Genomic DNA, 19,212 nt, shown 5'->3' on the forward strand with positions numbered 1-19,212 from the left:
CTCCCCCCTCTGCTCAGCGCAGACACAGGTGACACCACACATATACTGACCAATCAAATGTGACTTGAAGAGAAAAGAAAGAAAGACAGCGAGAGAGAGAGAGAGAGAGAGAGAGAGAGAGAGCCGGCTCCCACCGTTCACGTCAAAGAGCCGGCTCTCAGAGCAGTTTCGTTCGCGACCGACACATCACTAGCCAGTATGGCCACAGCAGCAGCAAACACAGAAACGGATTCATTGTTTCTTGCTGCTGCACGGAATGGGCTCTATGCACAGTCCCACTACTTCCTGAACTTCAGGTGGCTCCTTTATTTCCTGTCTGTCATTTTTGGACACACTGATTAATCCAGGTGTGTCTGCTCCTTCTTGTTGTGACTACTGATAAATTAGGCACACCTGGATTAATCAGTGTGTCCAATAATGACAGACAGGATATAAAAGGACCCACCTGAAGTTCAGGAAATAGTGGGGCTGTGCATAAAGCCCTTTCTGAAAAGACCTGAGTGACCGGTTTCGGTTCGGTATGTATCGCTCGGGTTTTACAGATATGATGAAAAATTGGTGATGAACGTCATACACAGCTTTAACACAGCTGTATTTACGCCATACTCTTTACATCAAAAAGTGTATACTGTGTTCTTTGCTTTTTAACACTTGTAGTACTTCTTCACTTGGTGTAATTACCCCACATTACTGCTGATTCCTTTCTTATCCAAAATCACTGCTGTGTAAACCTGTTTGTCAGCTGCATTTATGGCATATCACTATCAAACAGAACAGTCAGCTTAATATTGTTTTGCTGTCTGTTTGCTTAATTTCTCCTTCATTAGCTCTTGCAGACTCTGTTCATCCCACAGTCACTGCTTATTCAGTCCCCCTCCAGCAGGGAAGCCAGGTGACGTTCAGCCACCAGCTGAGCTTCCCAGTCACTGGAAGGATCAGCTTCCACCTTTCCAGCATGAGTGGATTCGGCACACATTATTCAAGGCCAACCCACAAACTGGCAAGCTAGAAAAAGTGCCGCAGCTGAAACTGTGGTGGTATCCTCCTCAGCCCCCCCTCGTTCACACCCAGCCTCCTGCCTCACCTGACCACTTCTTCTGTCGGCCCTTGTTCCTGTGGATGTCTCAGAGGATGTGGTAGTTTCCTCTGGTCTGTGTTCGTCCAGCCTGTGACAAACAGACTAACAGCAGCAGGACTGTACCGAACAGTACGCAAGGTCTTGGACATTGACGGGTGGTAGGACCTTGCTACTGAGTACCTTAAGTGCAAACGCTGCTCAAAAAGTATCCTGCTTGATCTGAGGACATCTTAGAACAGCTGGATATGGGCCACCACAGCCAGTTTCCAGCTTTGCTGACATACAGGTGATTCATAATGAATGCTTAGATGCTTTTATTTGCGTTATTTGTTTTAGACATTACACTCTTCTTTCTTCAGATACTCATGTGACATCCGGGTGCTTAGGATGATGAGGGAGACAACAATGGGCAACAGCGTCACTCAGCGTCACAAAAAGGTGCTGGAGCAACACAGTGAAGCATGGATGCAGCGTGTCCTCCAGTACCTGACAGTTTGCGAACCATTCACAAGGTCATCTGTTGTGCTCCCTGTGTTTACTGAGCCTCCCCTCTTGCCTGCCCTACCTAAGCCCAAATGGCTGTTAGCTGTGTATGCCAGGGATGTTCTGGGGCATTTGCATGAGGTTAAGGCCAAAATAACATCCACTTTTGGCTCTGTCCTCAAGATGGACTCCACAAAAAAGGTATCACAGCCCTGTTTATATCCAGAATTTTGAATGCATTCATAATGAAAACAGTTTTTGACTCTTATCTTTTCCAAATAGGTCACCAAGAAACTTGCTGGTGCCGCTGCAGGTACAGCTGCTTGGTGCACTAATGTGGGAAATGAACACGGCCAAGTTCTTGTCTCGGTCCTGACAACCAGCGAGGGACAAGGACTGGATGCGATGGCAGCTGGCCTAATGAAGTGCTACCGAGAGGCAGGGGAGGCACCACCAAAAGTCATATACATGGACAGAGACTGCTGCAATCAGCACGGCCCTTGTCAGGTGAAGGCCATGTTTACAGAGTGGGATGGGCTTCAGGTGCGCCTTGATATATGGCATTTCATGCGGTGGTTTGCTGCAGGTGTAACAACAGAGGCTCACCCCCTGTATGGCATTTTCATGGCACGCCTATCCAGAAGCATTTTTGAATGGGATCCAGAGGGTGTTGCGGCTCTACGTTGTGCCAAGGAGGGTGAGTTGGCAGCAAAGAGGATTGGCCATATCTCAGAGGAGGCAGTCACCACTCGCATTACCCGGAGGGAGTTGGTGCTGCACTGCAGGAGGAGGACCAGGGGCGTGGAGGAGACCACCAGACTGATCAGATCACTGATCAGTCTGTTTGACAGTGAAAGTGGGAAGGATGCAGTGTTCATGTACGTCTTCAGTTTAAAAGAATCCTCCTTTAACTAAACTCTTGCAGAGCTGAACACAGGCCACTACAGACATGATGATGCTTTAGAACATGATTCACTGCAACCAACAGTTTACAAAGTTCTTCAAATGAGCTCACGCTGTAGAAGGAAAGAACAAAAATCATCACATTATGAAAGAAACAATAATTTGGAGGATGCGGGCATCGATCCCGCTACCTCTCGCATGCTAAGCGAGCGCTCTACCATTTGAGCTAATCCCCCTCGATACACCTACAGAAACAGCATCACCCTATGAACAGGAAGTAAAGAAAACCTACTCCTACACTACTGTGATGCAGTACATGTGTTAAAGTCCAACATATTCATCAGTTTATATTTACGCCGATACTTGAACAATGTTTGACCTATGCATTCGGATTGTATGTATCCTGAGTGGGAACGGCGTTAGCATACACGCCGCTCATTTTGGTCAATACACTTCTGGACTCCACTACAAACGATTGAATTCGGAGTTTGTTTACCCTGAAATGGAGAAAAGTGGAAGTTTTTCTGTTTTATAAACCACTTCTAGTAAACAGGCTGCTACTAGCTACCGCTAACCTGTCTGCGACTCCGCCCCCTGCTGTCCGAAGGAGCTCTCTGATTGGCTGGTTCACTGATGCATTAATGAATGATCCACTCGGATTAGGGGAAGGAAAAAGTAAATACAGTCACTAAGCAATTACCAAATTACTGACAGTATCTCATTATACAAATTAGGTTATAGTGATTAGTTGCCCTTGCCACTTTAAACTCAGTGATGACAAAAATCCGTCCATTTTTATTCTTCTTGACGAGTGGATATATTCATAACATAAATATGCGACATGCCTATTCACACAGCTGTCAGGTTATTGTAAATGCTTACTAAACATTTTTTTTTACACTCACTAAACATTTCAAGACACATCCTGTAAGTGAACATAATAGGGGTGGAGGATGTGGGGATCGATCCCTCTACCTCTCGCAGCTGTCTGCCGTCAATTTCGCTAAAGTAAGCCCAAAGTAAGCCCACATTAGCCAATCACGTTTCTCCCGTGTCTTTGTTGTGACCAATCACGGTCCTTCCCTGTGGCTTACTGTTCGAAGTTCCGTTCTCACGCAGCCAGTGTTAGTGATGGGAATTCCAGCTCTTTTTAGAGAGCCGGCTCTTTCGGCTCGGCTCAATAAAAAGAGCCGGCTCTTTCGGCTCCCAAGTGGCTCTTCAAATTTTTTGGTGCTTAAATTAATTCATTACCAACAATAATGTAAAGTTATGCACAATATGAATTACTAATGTAAAAAAAAAAAACGTGCACTATATAAAATGTTTTTTTATATAGATACACCTTTATTTATACACTCTACAGAGTGATTAAAAAAGTGCAAAAAGAAACGCTTAACTATTTACAAATGACCTTTACTAACTTTTAACTATTTTAAACTTTTAGCTTTTTACTACTTTTCCAGTTGCACTGATGGATGAACAGTTCTCATGTGTCTGTGCAGGTTGTTTGTGGAGTCAACTCTATATGAGATTTTTTGTCTTGCACACTCTACATTCTGCCTTAGTTTGGACAATTTCATCGAAATGTGTCCACATTTTGCTGCGTTTCCTGTTGTCATTCATTTTCTCAACTTTTTTTTTTTACCTTTCCAGTCCGTTTCCGTTGTGGTCCCTGCTCTCTCTCTTTCTTTCTCGTCTCTCTCCCTCCTGTTCGTGTGCTTGTTGTGTGCTGTGTGTGTGTGTGTGTGTGTGTGTGTAACTCCGCCCCTCCCCCCTCTGCTCAGCGCAGACACAGGTGACACCACACATATACTGACCAATCAAATGTGGCTTGAAGAGAAAAGAAAGAAAGACAGCGAGAGAGAGAGAGAGAGAGAGAGAGAGAGAGAGAGAGAGCCGGCTCCCACCGTTCACGTCAAAGAGCCGGCTCTCAGAGCAGTTTCGTTCGCGACCGACACATCACTAGCCAGTATGGCCACAGCAGCAGCAAACACAGAAACGGATTCATTGTTTCTTGCTGCTGCACGGAATGGGCTCTATGCACAGTCCCACTACTTCCTGAACTTCAGGTGGCTCCTTTATTTCCTGTCTGTCATTTTTGGACACACTGATTAATCCAGGTGTGTCTGCTCCTTCTTGTTGTGACTACTGATAAATTAGGCACACCTGGATTAATCAGTGTGTCCAATAATGACAGACAGGATATAAAAGGACCCACCTGAAGTTCAGGAAATAGTGGGGCTGTGCATAAAGCCCTTTCTGAAAAGACCTGAGTGACCGGTTTCGGTTCGGTATGTATCGCTCGGGTTTTACAGATATGATGAAAAATTGGTGATGAACGTCATACACAGCTTTAACACAGCTGTATTTACGCCATACTCTTTACATCAAAAAGTGTATACTGTGTTCTTTGCTTTTTAACACTTGTAGTACTTCTTCACTTGGTGTAATTACCCCACATTACTGCTGATTCCTTTCTTATCCAAAATCACTGCTGTGTAAACCTGTTTGTCAGCTGCATTTATGGCATATCACTATCAAACAGAACAGTCAGCTTAATATTGTTTTGCTGTCTGTTTGCTTAATTTCTCCTTCATTAGCTCTTGCAGACTCTGTTCATCCCACAGTCACTTCTTATTCAGTCCCCCTCCAGCAGGGAAGCCAAGTGACGTTCAGCCACCAGCTGAGCTTCCCAGTCACTGGAAGGATCAGCTTCCACCTTTCCAGCATGAGTGGATTCAGCACACATTATTCAAGGCCAACCCACAAACTGGCAAGCTAGAAAAAGTGCCTCAGCTGAAACTGTGGTGGTATCCTCCTCAGCCCCCCCTCGTTCACACCCAGCCTCCTGCCTCACCTGACCACTTCTTCTGTCGGCCCTTGTTCCTGTGGATGTCTCAGAGGATGTGGTAGTTTCCTCTGGTCTGTGTTCGTCCAGCCTGTGACAAACAGACTAACAGCAGCAGGACTGTACCGAACAGTACGCAAGGTCTTGGACATTGACGGGTGGTAGGACCTTGCTACTGAGTACCTTGAGTGCAAACGCTGCTCAAAAAGTATCCTGCTTGGTCTGAGGACATCTTAGAACAGCTGGATATGGGCCACCACAGCCAGTTTCCAGCTTTGCTGACATACAGGTGATTCATAATGAATGCTTAGATGCTTTTATTTGCGTTATTTGTTTTAGACATTACACTCTTCTTTCTTCAGATACTCATGTGACATCCGGGTGCTTAGGATGATGAGGGAGACAACAATGGGCAACAGCGTCACTCAGCGTCACAAAAAGGTGCTGGAGCAACACAGTGAAGCATGGATGCAGCGTGTCCTCCAGTACCTGACAGTTTGCGAACCATTCACAAGGTCATCTGTTGTGCTCCCTGTGTTTACTGAGCCTCCCCTCTTGCCTGCCCTACCTAAGCCCAAATGGCTGTTAGCTGTGTATGCCAGGGATGTTCTGGGGCATTTGCATGAGGTTAAGGCCAAAATAACATCCACTTTTGGCTCTGTCCTCAAGATGGACTCCACAAAAAAGGTATCACAGCCCTGTTTATATCCAGAATTTTGAATGCATTCATAATGAAAACAGTTTTTGACTCTTATCTTTTCCAAATAGGTCACCAAGAAACTTGCTGGTGCCGCTGCAGGTACAGCTGCTTGGTGCACTAATGTGGGAAATGAACACGGCCAAGTTCTTGTCTCGGTCCTGACAACCAGCGAGGGACAAGGACTGGATGCGATGGCAGCTGGCCTAATGAAGTGCTACCGAGAGGGAGGGGAGGCACCACCAAAAGTCATATACATGGACAGAGACTGCTGCAATCAGCACGGCCCTTGTCAGGTGAGGGCCATGTTTACAGAGTGGGATGGGCTTCAGGTGCGCCTTGATATATGGCATTTCATGCGGTGGTTTGCTGCAGGTGTAACAACAGAGGCTCACCCCCTGTATGGCATTTTCATGGCACGCCTATCCAGAAGCATTTTTGAATGGGATCCAGAGGGTGTTGCGGCTCTACGTCGTGCCAAGGAGGGTGAGTTGGCAGCAAAGAGGATTGGCCATATCTCAGAGGAGGCAGTCACCACTCGCATTACCCGGAGGGAGTTGGTGCTGCACTGCAGGAGGAGGACCAGGGGCGTGGAGGAGACCACCAGACTGATCGGATCACTGATCAGTCTGTTTGACAGTGAAAGTGGGAAGGATATTCTGGGTGCTCCTCTGCTGGACCACGAACGGATCCAGCAGATATGGAAGGAACAGGAGAAGCACGTGTACTGTATCCAAGACCCAGAGGATTTCCCACTCTACATTTAGAAAGGCACCCTGAAGAAAGGAGGTGTAGAGCTGTGCTGCTACAGGTGTGCCCGTGGCTCTACCTCCCTGGAGTCTTTCCACCTCCCCCTGAACAGATTCATTCCAGGTATTGCATACATATAGGTTACTAGTTTCTGTTTTACAGTAATACTACAGTCCTTTTCTGTGATAACTTACTAGTTTAAGAACTCTTTTTCTTAGTATGTCTGGTTGTAGTGATAATTTTTTAACTTAATTCTGTTACATGGTACAGATACTTCATAGTATCTCATATGTATCACATATCTTGTACAAATGTGATAAATGCTTCTTTACTTATTTAACCTTCAGGAACCAGTGCCAGCGATGCACATTTCCAGGCATATCTGCTGGAAGGACTGATGCGCTGGAATGATGACCAGATGGAGGACGCCGTAAAAGGAGCACCTTCCATCCGCTCTTATGGTGGTGCTCTGAGAGAGGCAGTGGACCAGCTCAGCCGAACGGTGTTAGGGAGATGCTGGGATGAGCGCTATCGCACCCCTGGAGCCTACACAGGCAAGAAACTATCACTCATTCAACATGAGAAAGAATGATTTCATTAATTTGTTCTTTAATAACATTATTCATTAATCAATTTAACCTTTAATGTATTAGATAAAATATTAAGAATACTTCCTTTTTTCTGTTTTGTTTTTGTAGGTGAATTGCTGGGAATGGAGTACTTGTACAGCCAGACTGGCAAAACACTGACTCCAGTGCTCCAGAACCCAGAGGAGGAGGACAGGCTGGTGGAGGAGGTGAATGATGAGGACATAGAAGATGCGGGGTTTGAAGAAGAGACCACAGAAGACATCACAGTTCCTGTCCTCTGTGATGATGACGACCTCTGCTGTGATCTGGAGAACAGGCCCTCATTGATGACAAGTCCTCAGGCCTCTCCACCACAGGCCCCTGAATCACTGGCTGATCTGCCGTCCACTTCACGTGATGGACAACATCCTGCCGCTGCCCCTTCAGCGCTGCCTGACACCTCTGAGTCTGACATGGCTCAGGTATAAGACACTTTAATGCCTATTTCAATCCAATTTTAATGTCACTTTATTTCACATATATGACTGTTCATCAATTAATTTATTATGGAGCAGTTATTGGACCAGATGGGCTTGCTGGGTGGGACAAAGTCCAAGATCTGGCTGCTTACCTGGTGGGTCTCCGTAAGGCTTCTTACCTCACTGAGCTGCAGGTGACCGAGGTCATCCAGCTGTGGACAGCTCTCCCTGAGGGCGACAAGGAGCGGATCAACTTTCAGCCTCGTCACCAGCCGTGACTGCCATCTGGCCGTTTTAAGGCTTCTAAGCGGTCTGGAAACACACCGGGTGTGGAGAGTGTCAAGCGCTGCTTGATAGGACATCCTGGGGGACCAGCTCAGTGGCCCAGCACCAGCCGCTTGGTTGAAGCAATGTGCATGAGGCTGTGCACTCTGCACAAGGGGACCACCAAGAAGGCTGGAGTTTCCACCCCCAGATGGACTAAGATTCTCACTGACTACCACCACATCCGGGAGTTAGTGATCAGCAGTCCAAGGGTGATGGCTGAAATGATGATCCAGCTGTTTGAGATCAATCAGCGGACACTCATTCAGTGGTAGGTCTGGCACATTATTTACCTCAAATTTACTGAATAATTCTCTAATGAATACATCTAACACAAATGATCATCTCTCAGGTTTCAACGGTGGCAGAAGAGTCAGGAAAAGAGTGTCCTTTCTCAGGGTCTGGAGACAGCAAACACAATTCCTGTGGCACCTAAGCAGCTCCTGTCCCCGAAGGAAAAGCTGGAGGTCCGTCCCTCAACATCTGGTCCACACCATCAATTCATCCTCCTTCCCAATCTGGAGGGACAGGCTCCTGTTCTCCGGCCAGGTCGACGGCCCGCCTCTACCACCAGGGAACGCCCAATAGCACCTGCCCCCACAGCATCACAAGCTGCACAGCCCATGTCTGGAATATTGCCCAGGTTTCGGACTCTTGTCTTAAACCCAGACATGACTATGTCCATGGTGCTGTCAGCTTCTGGTGCCTCAACTTCTGGTGCAGGCCCAGCTCAACCTGTTCCTGCACCCCCAGCTCAACCTGTTCCTGCACCCTCTGTTACTGTGTCCCGATACACCCAAAGGAACAGGCGGCAGCGGGCCCTTGAGGAGGAGAGTGGCATCCTCAAGAGGAAATATGTGAGAACCACTACATACAATACCTGTAGCCAGTGTGGGCAGCCCAAAACAAAAGAGTTTGGGCATAGTCGCCATGGCAGTGCCACATTCTGTGCACGTTCCTAAAGTGGCAAGTCACTTGAGGAATGGTTGGAAGAACAGAGAGCAGCAAAGTGAGATATTTTGCTTGTATATATATTGTATTTTATTTATATATTGTATTTTATGCATATATTGCATTTTATGTATATACTGTATTGTATGCCTGCATGTATAGTTCTCTGTATGTATATAGTTTTCCTGAAGTGTGTGTGTGTTCATTCCAGTATTTGTTTATTTTAAATCTTGTGTTTTCCTGATGTTTGTGCAGTTCAGTACATGTTTCTCCTTGATCTTGGGTTGTAGTTCATTAAATCTGATAATACCAACATTTAAGACTCAGTCTGTGCATCATCAAAAAAGCTCCACAGTCCCACAGTCTTTGAAGGTACACTTTATTGTTAGTATCATTATATTAACAGAAACAGAAATAAACATTACAAGTCATTGGGTGGAATATGATTTTAAAACCAAAGCAAAGTTCTTCATTGTTACGTTTCCCCAAAAATAACAAAATCCAACAAAACATGGACTAGGGTAGCAAGTTGGGAAACTAACAAACAAAAACTACACAAAACCAAGGAAAAGGGGTAAAACCACAACAGGCCCCCTTTAAAGGGGTTGTAAAAGGGACTGAGAATTTCATTCTCATTCACCCACTAAGTCTAGCGTAAAGATAGAGGAAATGAAGAGGTGGGCTTTAAAAACTCTAGTGTGGGAGTCAGTGGTCAGGAATGGGGGGGCGGGGCGGGGCAGGGCAAAAGGGACAAAATGTGGCCAGCTGAAAAACTAAGTGGGGAGTGTCAATCAAGGGAATGTTGTTTTCTGGACAGTTCACAGCCAACTGAGCTGCTGAGCTTCAGCTCCTTTTAAAGCCTACCTGACTAATTACAGCCAGGTGAGAGCACCATGGCAGGTGAATCTGATAATCCAAAATGACCTGTGGCCAAACTCCTAACCCAAAGAAAAAACAATTGTGGGGTAATCTGTGCCTGTAAGATTCACAGTACACACAAAATAATAAGTATTAATTAATTCAATGACGTGAATTTTCTATGGCATTAGTCTTTGAAGGCACACATTATTATATCCCCAAAATCAAGTTGCGTGGATATAATGGTTTTACCCCAATTGCCGCTGCCACTGCCAAATCAGCCGGATCCACTGCCGCCAGATATCTTCAATGTGAGTGCAATAACTAGGACAAATTTGACTGGATTTCTTCTCCCTTGATAACCAACATAGGGGAGCACTAGTGGAAGAAGACTATTGAGTTCAGCTTCTCTGTGAGTATTATAAAGCTAGGTATACACATAAGGATTTTCTAAATCTGAAAATATTTTTTATTTGTTACAGACCCCACATATGAAGACAAAAATTCAGGCATTGAACAGTTTTGATCATACTGTGTGTGGTGTGCTCCGATAATCTCAACACTGCACACCACACACATAACGATTCTGTCCCACCACTAATCTAGATGCTAGTCTTCCTAGCCAGAAATCTCGCATAATCAAAAGTGATCTAACAAAAACGCAGAAGAGGAAACATAGCAACAACCAGAAACCACAACATGCAGCACGTTTCAGTTGTGGTTCGACTTGGTGGAGATGTTGAAAAGACATTCTTGGGCTTCCCACAGCTCCACGAGCTGGTCCTCCATTTCTGAGGTTCACCGAACTTTATGTTTCAGGTTGGCCATTCTTGTTTTATTTACGCCTGCTTCCTTGTTCCTCAGTCAGCTCATTTCTTGATTGGCCACATTTCCATTCCATGTCACAATTCATGTAGTCATGACTCAGGAGTCATCAGCTTTCCTCACACACGTGAAGATTTTTGGTCGTAAATATTGAACAAGTTTAATATTTATGATTGTCAGTCCTGACCTGTTTTGGAGCCAATTATCAGGACAAATTCACTTTTAACACAGCTCAGACCAAAGGATAATCTTATAGGATAATCTTATTGACCCTTTGCATGTTATGTCATGCACTGTTCGCGCTGCAAACAAGCACCATGACGGACAGCGGAAGTGCCGGACTGCACACTGAATGGAAAACCAGCTAATATTAAATTTGATCTGAACGTTCTCATTTTTGTTTGTTTTTTAACCCTGCTTTACACGTACAGTGGTCGCACGCAACAGTTCCATCCTTCTTCAAAGACACCCATGGTTTCAGCTGGGTTACAGACAGAGCCTGGATATGACGGACCTGACATTACAGATAGAGCAGGCTCTGTTTTTGTCGATAACACATTAGCACCACCAAATGCTAGCTAGGTGGCTAGATGGGGTTAACTACTATGAGCCACTATGTTCCAGTGGCTGTCATAAGTAGCCTTCAATATTAGCTCTGTTGTTGTAGTGGCTGCCTTTCTACCAGCTACACTATGTTCTATGTCCTACTGTTATTGTCATTATGCTCTGCCATATGTTCCAGTGGTGGAACTGTGCATATTACTGTGTGTAGATAGTAGAACAACAGAGCTAATACTGTAGGCTACTGATGACAGACACTAACATTATACAATGTTAGTTAATTAGAGCTGCTTTTGGCTCCAGTCTATTTGAGTTTTGATGGCATGCTGGGGGAAACATGTTAAAAACATACACAGCTAGCAAGCTAATGTTAGCTATATCATACCTTTACCATTATGAGATACATTCTTCTGCCGTGAGCGCAGTACAGCAACTCGGTAATCTAACCTGAGACTAAGAACTGGTAAGCATCCAGACTTTAGTATGCTTTTAGATCAGCGCCTGCGTATGGGGACACATTTATAACATAATGCTACAGATCGTGTGCTTTAAACTCCGGTAGACTGGAGGCATTTGGTATATCCGTAAACACATCAGCAGGGAGACGGTATGGGTCGGTACCTAGCCCTGCTATCACTAGCTTCTCCAAATAGTGTTCTTTGTGCCGTCCAGTAAGGTGAGTCACTTCGCAGGACAACTCCAAAACATTATTTTCAGTGCTGGTAGCCATAAGCCGTTTCTCATTCGTTTGTTTGCTGTGTTGCTTTTGCTGTCCACCATGGCGCTGCACCCCTAGTCACGTGATAACTGTGACGTTGGTGCAAAGGGTCAATAAGACATAAAATCTGGTGTTTGCCGTCCTTGGTCGGGAAGGGGGAAAATTGAGACAAAACCAACCCAATTATCCTTATGTGTGTACCCCACTTAAGTCATCCAGATGGGGGTGCTTCAGTTGAAAATCTTTTTTTGGACATAAATCAAGCAGTAATAGGCCGCTTTGAGATAAAAATTTGGTTCAATTGATCGTCTTACAAATGTCCATTTTCTCACTACAATCCAGAGTTCATATGGTATCATTTTCATTCACTAGGTGGAGTTTTGTGGGGAAAAATTGTTTCTCTGACCATTATTCTGCCTCAGTCAGGTCGATGTAGCTCAAACTGAGTTCATATTCTGTGCATTTACATAACAACTTTTATTTGCGGTTTAATCTGATTAAACGTTAGATTCTATTTCAGATGCCCATGTAAACACCTTATTCCAGTTGAAAAAGAATAGTTCGGATTAAATTTAAACCCGAATAAAGTCACTGGTTTAATCCCTTTCAGAATTCCGAACTAAGTTATTCTTCGGACATGTAAACCCTTTACTCCGTTTGGACTTTATTCCTGCCATTCTGCGCATGCTCGTTGTCTTGTCCTGTTGCGATGACGCACACATTCTGTGCTGGCGGGAGAATATGCAGCGCAGTCTAGTCAACCCAAACCGTTCCAGTGGGCTATTCTGATGGGATCTACCAGCCTGGAAAACCCTGAAGGAATAGTTCCTCACTTGTTTTTTTATGAATTCATTTGTCATGCACTAATGAGTTCCATAAGTGGGCAAATCAGTTTGCACTGCAGTGCACCGATTGCCTTGTTCTCGCAGCCGTTCCATTAGCTTAGCTTAGCATAGCATAATTGCTTCATTCCTATGATCTGATGTAGCCAGGCTTTTATAGGTGATTTGTAGTATTTTATGAGTGATTTTGTGAAATTCAGTTCCCCTTAATCATTACTTTAGTCCGGTGGGGTCAATATGATCACAAATTGAGGCTCAAATCATGGCGATGTGACTTACTGCAGTAATAAAATCTTAGGAAATAAAAACTAATGCAAAGCTAAAACGGTAAAGCAAAGCTTATTTAGCGCATGCATCCCTTCCAACAAAAAGATTTTCCAACTTTCGTCAACACAACAGTCTCTAGATTGTATGAGTGCAGTAAGTCGCGGATCTATAGAGATAATTAGGGAAAATTGGTTTTCAGAAAATCACTTTCAAAAGACAACAAATCACCTTTAAAAAACTGGCTACGTGTGACCATGGAAATGCAGTGACTATGCTAAGCTAAGCTAACAGAAGGGCTGTGAGAACAAGGCAACGAGAGCACTGCAGCGCTAACCCTTCTGCTCACTTATCTACTTCATTAATACCTCATGTAAACCTTTATTCAGGTTTAACATTTCCATGTGAACAGCAGAGAAAATACTTAAGTTCCGAATCAGTTTCTTCTGGAAAAATAAATCGGATTTAAAAAACATCATGTAACCGTACCCAATGATTGTCTAACATGTTAAACCCTGTAGTTTAATTTCTTTCTGCACTGTAGCTCTTTTGTGTTTGTCTCCCATGTGCACTGTCAGACATACTGCAATTCTTCTTATGTATTTAGTATCAATCTTTTGTATGTTTTTGTTGCACTACCTTTATGCATGCACACTTTCTTGCACTTTATCCTGTTGGTGCCTTAATCAGTGAATATCCCTGCTATGGAATCAATAATATTCATCTTATCTTTAATATATATCGCAGGTGTCTTCAGACTTGCAGGAAATGTCATTTTAAAATAATTTTGTATCTGTCACAGTGAAATGAAGGCACACCTTGGAGCTTCTACTCCATCCATGGCCTGTGGATGTGCACACATTCATCCTAGAACCAACAACTCCCATCACAGTTCTCCTTTAATTCTGAAAATGAAAGTAAGTACAACCAAGTAGAGTGTCAAATGTTGACCCCAATAGGTGCAATATCTCTTTTTTTTTTTTTTTTTTTTTTTTACCTGCAGCCCTAGTATGGTCATTGCATGTGTGGTAAAATAAGCATTCAGACAATAAACAGCCATTATGTGAAAAAGTTTTATTCCCTTTTTTATTTAACATGCAAAGCACCTTGTGGAACTGGCTGTTAGCTTTCAAACAGGACTCTTAAAATAACACTATGAAAAAGAAAGCACCTCCATATTAAATGTGTTTTGACACTTGTAATGCTTTTTATTCCAGATTCTCCCTCTAGATTATATTCATTCATTCACTCATTTTTAGTAAATACTCGGATGCATTCGCCTTGTCTTCTACACTCCTGTTGATCTAAAGTTGATGTGAGGTTCATCAGTCTGTGGTAGTAAAATTAGCAGTATCTTGTCATTTTACAGCAAAATGTCACTTTTCTTGTGTTTCTTGGTGAAGCACTGAAAATATGCTGCTATAAATTAAAGTCCTCCAAAACCTCATTTATGTAAAAATAAGCAAAATATACTACAAGTGTGAAAAATCATTGTCTATTACTGCATATGTGATTATTTTGATAAATTTTTCTGCTACAGCATAAGCTCATTTTAAGTACTTTATCAACTGTTTTTTTGCCGTGAATCATGTTCTAATCTATACCATCATGCAGCTCCAAAAGAAAAAAAAAAAAAAAAAACAGGCCTATGTTCAGCTCAGTACGAGTTTATTTAACTAAAGGAGGAGGATTCTTTTAAACTGAAGTCATACATAAACCCTGCATCCTTCAGTTCATCAGAAATGCTGAAAATATATTGGCATTTGGGGATATGTAGCTTTCACTGGACAGGAAATCTGGAATCTGACCAGGAACTAAAGCTGTCAGACAAATAAGTAGAGTGAGGTGTATGATATTTGCCTCTGAGATGTAGAGGAATAGAAGTATAAAGCTGCATAAAATAAAAATACTTAAGAACAAGACCCTCATATTTGTACTTATTTGCAGTAAAATGACAAAAAAAAAAAAAAAAACTTGATCTGATGAAGCCTCATGTCATCTTCAGATAAACCATTGCATGTGATTTTAAACGTCCTCCTTCAAATCTCCACTATGAACAATTACAGTCAGAGAAAACACTTTAAATTCCTCTGTAGGTTTTTCTGGACGACTGGGGCTGCAGGCACTGTGTTTCTGGAAGTTGTAGTTGATCGTTAAAATAATATGTGACGCCAATGAATAAAATCAGACATGCACAGACAGAATATACACAAGAAGACAGCTAGCAAAGGTCAAAGGAGCCTCTAGAAAATTCCTCTTTTAGAGTTTTTAAACAAAGGAACCCACACAAACACTTTTAATCATACATTAGTATCATTCGACATGGCAGTGAATCAAATCAAACACTGATCTGTTCCTCAAATTCATCCTCGGCGTTCCTGTTTCTGTTCTTTTGTCTCGATGTGGAGGGCACAGCCAGTTAGGTTCAGTTTGGAAGCAGCGTCTGAACCAACCAGCATGTAGAAAAGTCCCAAAGCTGTCCCTCATTGGCTCATTTTTGCCCCCCTCAAAAAAAAAAAGATAAAAAAAATAAAAAGCTGAAGGTATGTCTTTGTCAGTGTCAGTGCACCGGTAACAGCAGCGAGCGGAAAACAGCAGCACAGCGTCCGACAGTAGAGGTTTGAGTGTCGCTGCATCGTCCTCAGCTTTCACATGAAGTCATCTGAATCGTAGCCGTCCTGGAAACAAAAACAGTAAAATATCATCAATGTTACAACAGATGATTTTACTTCTGAGTTCAAACATGACTTTTTTTTCCCGTTTGTGATTTTTAACAGGCCATAAAAGCAAATTAAACTTACTGAACTTTTACTGTTAAGTAGCTTTAAGTAGTTTAGGTTCATCTATATCAGGGGTTCTCAAACTTTTTCACACCAAGGACCACTTTATCAAAAAAAAAAAAAAAAGAATACATTTCACAGACCACCTAAACAGCTGGCCAGTTTATCACTCCCACCCTATATTACAATATTATTATGTTTTGCATATTACAAATTAAGTCTGCAGTATACTACAAATGGTCCGAACAGCTCAAGGCTAAAAGAATGTCTTTGCACCTTGTTGCTAACATTGGTCGTCGTTTCTCCAGCTTTTCTCTTCAGTCTCTGATCCATTGTCGTCTTTTCGAACTGTTCACATCACTCTTCGTTTCGTTTCACTCTTTGTTTCTGATTAGTTAGCTATTCTACTTCATTTCCACCACAATTCACAAGCCACGAGAGGTCTTTGATATGAAAATCGGCAACTTAGGTAACCTAACTGTATAGAAATGGTGACGCAAAACGTGGGTTTGCACAGACAAATTCAATAAAAGTCTACTGTTAGGATTATTTAGGCTACATTTGATGCGCTTTCAATTTGGAAAATAATTATCTGAACTCGTAACTTTGCTTTGGAAGTCAAATGAGGGTGATTTGAGAAGCACTGATATAAATTTGACTTTTTTATGACCTCCTCTCACGGACCAACACACTTCGCATATCACTGATCCATATGAATTATAAGACACTTATTTAAAACCATATGACGCTCTGAAGGAGTTTTACTACCTGACAAAGGCACACTAAAAAAAACATTAAAATGTCCAATAATTTCAACACTTTTTCTTATTTCTCGCCATCATACTGTCCTTTCTGACAGGGAACTAAAGCCTTGAAGTGCTCTTAAATCTGTGTTGTGTCACTGTGGTGTTTTAAAGGGGTCATATTTTGCTAAACCCATTTTTATTAGCCTTTGGTACATTTATTTGTGCATTTGTGGACCATAATAGTTCAAAAAATTTGAATTTGAAGCCTCCAGGTGTACACTCAAGATAAAATAAATATGCACATAAAAACTATGTATCAAGTAGAAAACTAACAATGATGCTTCTAATAGTTGTTTCCATCATCATTAACCAATTCATTTGCAGATTACTTTTTCCAATTAAAACTGATTATCAAAACAGTCACTGATTAATCATTTTTGTCCTCACCTCATTTGTTTTCATATTTTCAGACTTCATCAGTGATGTGTAGTTTCTAGAGAGAAAACAGTTGTAACAGAGAGAAATTATTGGTTAAATAAAAGCACAGATCATGACAAAACCACACGTTAAAATACTCAGGATGTCGCTGAAAAAAAACTGCATTTACCTCATAAAACACACTTTAGTCTGGAGATTAATTTAACTGACAAATAACAACTCAGTCCACTCTAAAAGAACACCAAGAAAAAGATTGAATAAACAGTTCCTTCACCTACCTGAGGTCCTCCATCTCTTTTTTCCTCTTCTGCTCCTCCTTCTCCTTCTTCTTCTGTTCTTGGAGCTGCGCTTTCTTCTCATTTCTCTCCTCTCGGTCTCTTGACTCTTTCTCTGCTGCCAGGTCTGGGTATCGTTCCTCTTTTGTTTTTTCCAAACGGTTCACGATCTCGTTGACCTTCTTCTCCACTGCAACGATCTTCACCTGTTCAGGATGTAGCGTGAGGTGTCAAGAGTAACAGGTTCTCAGCATCTTTTAGACACAATACCTCAAAATAGTAGGTTTTAGTGAGGTTAAAAAATTAAACCAGAAGAAATCCTAGACAAAACTATTTTATATTTATTTATCATCTGAGTATCTTCACGTCATGGTTCCAACAGTGAGTTTATTCACTGACCTCTCTCTGTTTGTGGAAGCCGATCTGTCCTACATCCATGTCTCCAGTTTTCTTTAGATTCGCCCACGGCGTGTAAACAACATTGATGTTGTTCATTTTGCAGCCTGGAAGCACAAAACAGTACATTTTATCATTAGCATAGGCACAGACTATAGTTATCTCTTATGAATTCATTAGAATAATTGTGAGGATGCAGGTTTGGGGGCTTCGTGTTCATATTCTGACTGAAGCACTTTAACTCTATTATTCTCCATAAGACATGCCATTAATGTATTGACAAATAGATCTTTACCTTGGATGCTGTTGTTTTTCACCAGCTGTGCACAGTCGATCAGCACCTCAGGAGGAATATCATTGATAGTTGCACCCTTAAAAACAGCACAACACAACAATCAAAATATAAGTTATCACCTGGAGAAAAAGTGATGAACTATCTACGAAATGTCTGTTGTGTTTAAGCTTTTTCACTTAAGCATCATTTTAATCAGAAGAAAGTACAAATAAAACATCAAGAGTCATTTCATCTTACATGGATGAACATAAACTGCCCTTGCCTGTGTGGCTTTAAGTCATCCACACATTTCAATAACTAATTCTATTGAAACCCCATGAAAAACCCTTATTATAAGTTTATGCAGCTCTCATATCCAGGTCACTCTAATATAAAGTAAGTTTCATACTGACAAACCTTTTACACAGGTGAATAAAATGCATTGATTTACCTTTGGCAGCCTCAAATAAACGTGAGCAGAAGACAACTTGTCCACATGAAACCTAGAAACAGAAAAAAGTAAGAGTTTTAAGTATTAGTGAGTGATGTTTCTAAACTGTAAACACGTGGGATTAGAAATAAACAACAAACTCAGCACGTGTCTTAAGGCAGCTTGGATAAACGAAAAGACATAAAACTCAAATCTTACCAGATGTCTTCAGGCCATCCATACTTTATTAGATCCTCATCTGTTGACAAAAACAAACATGGTAAGTCACATGTTTGTTTACATCTATTCGATTAATTGATGGATCGGACAAAACAAATGATAAAAGATAAAAATCACCCAGCATGTTATAAGTTGTGTTTGATCGGACTTACTTTCATACTTGTCCTTCCCCATGTAGATCGTGTAAGGCGGATTTACCACTAAGGAAAAACAGACATTGACTTAGAATCATAAAAATAGATAAAGATTTAACAGCTAATAGCCAGGCTAATGGTTAGCATCGCTGCTAACTGCTTTAGCTTTACTCACCGGCACTTGTGAAGTAAAACACCATCTTAACTGAATGAAAACTGGCTTCTACGAGTCTAATAATAAGTATGAAGTTTGTAAGTAATGGTAATGAGTACGATTATAGGAAAAAAAGCTGCTATAACCCAAGTGGTAGCGTTGGAGCTGTCACTTTTCCGCAAGTTGACCCAGGAA

The 19,212-nt window shown here is 42.2% G+C and overlaps 4 protein-coding genes and 1 non-coding gene across 5 annotated transcripts; 3 read left to right on the top strand and 2 right to left on the bottom strand.

Moving 5' to 3' along the window:
• Positions 1–885: 885 nt before the first annotated feature.
• On the top strand, positions 886–5,377 carry LOC115414876 (uncharacterized). The gene is made up of 4 exons (XM_030128239.1): positions 886–1,364; positions 1,438–1,762; positions 1,844–2,439; positions 5,092–5,377. Exons 1-4 carry the CDS (start codon positions 1,324–1,326, stop codon positions 5,375–5,377), a joined length of 1,248 nt encoding a protein of 415 aa, XP_029984099.1. The 5' UTR covers positions 886–1,323.
• On the bottom strand, positions 2,628–2,700 carry trnaa-agc (transfer RNA alanine (anticodon AGC)). The gene has a single exon. It is a non-coding gene; the product is annotated as a tRNA-Ala (tRNA).
• LOC115414633 (uncharacterized) lies at positions 5,202–6,855 on the top strand. The gene is made up of 3 exons (XM_030127849.1): positions 5,202–5,601; positions 5,675–5,999; positions 6,081–6,855. The coding sequence occupies exons 1-3, from the start codon at positions 5,561–5,563 to the stop codon at positions 6,774–6,776; spliced, it is 1,062 nt and encodes a 353-aa protein (XP_029983709.1). The 5' UTR covers positions 5,202–5,560; the 3' UTR covers positions 6,777–6,855.
• On the top strand, positions 6,781–9,517 carry LOC115414634 (uncharacterized). Its single transcript, XM_030127850.1, has 5 exons — positions 6,781–6,882; positions 7,107–7,313; positions 7,458–7,810; positions 7,897–8,402; positions 8,484–9,517. Exons 2-4 carry the CDS (start codon positions 7,157–7,159, stop codon positions 8,083–8,085), a joined length of 699 nt encoding a protein of 232 aa, XP_029983710.1. The 5' UTR covers positions 6,781–6,882; positions 7,107–7,156; the 3' UTR covers positions 8,086–8,402; positions 8,484–9,517.
• Positions 9,518–14,797: 5,280 nt separating this feature from the next.
• On the bottom strand, positions 14,798–19,212 carry ccdc25 (coiled-coil domain containing 25). Its single transcript, XM_030129111.1, has 9 exons — positions 19,039–19,212; positions 18,882–18,929; positions 18,709–18,748; positions 18,511–18,562; positions 18,081–18,156; positions 17,789–17,892; positions 17,393–17,595; positions 17,124–17,169; positions 14,798–15,828 (listed from the first exon to the last, which is right to left on the bottom strand). Exons 1-9 carry the CDS (start codon positions 19,061–19,063, stop codon positions 15,799–15,801), a joined length of 624 nt encoding a protein of 207 aa, XP_029984971.1. The 5' UTR covers positions 19,064–19,212; the 3' UTR covers positions 14,798–15,798.

Source organism: Sphaeramia orbicularis, chromosome 24 (genome assembly GCF_902148855.1).
Source record: "Sphaeramia orbicularis chromosome 24, fSphaOr1.1, whole genome shotgun sequence".
NCBI lineage: Eukaryota > Metazoa > Chordata > Actinopteri > Kurtiformes > Apogonidae > Sphaeramia > Sphaeramia orbicularis.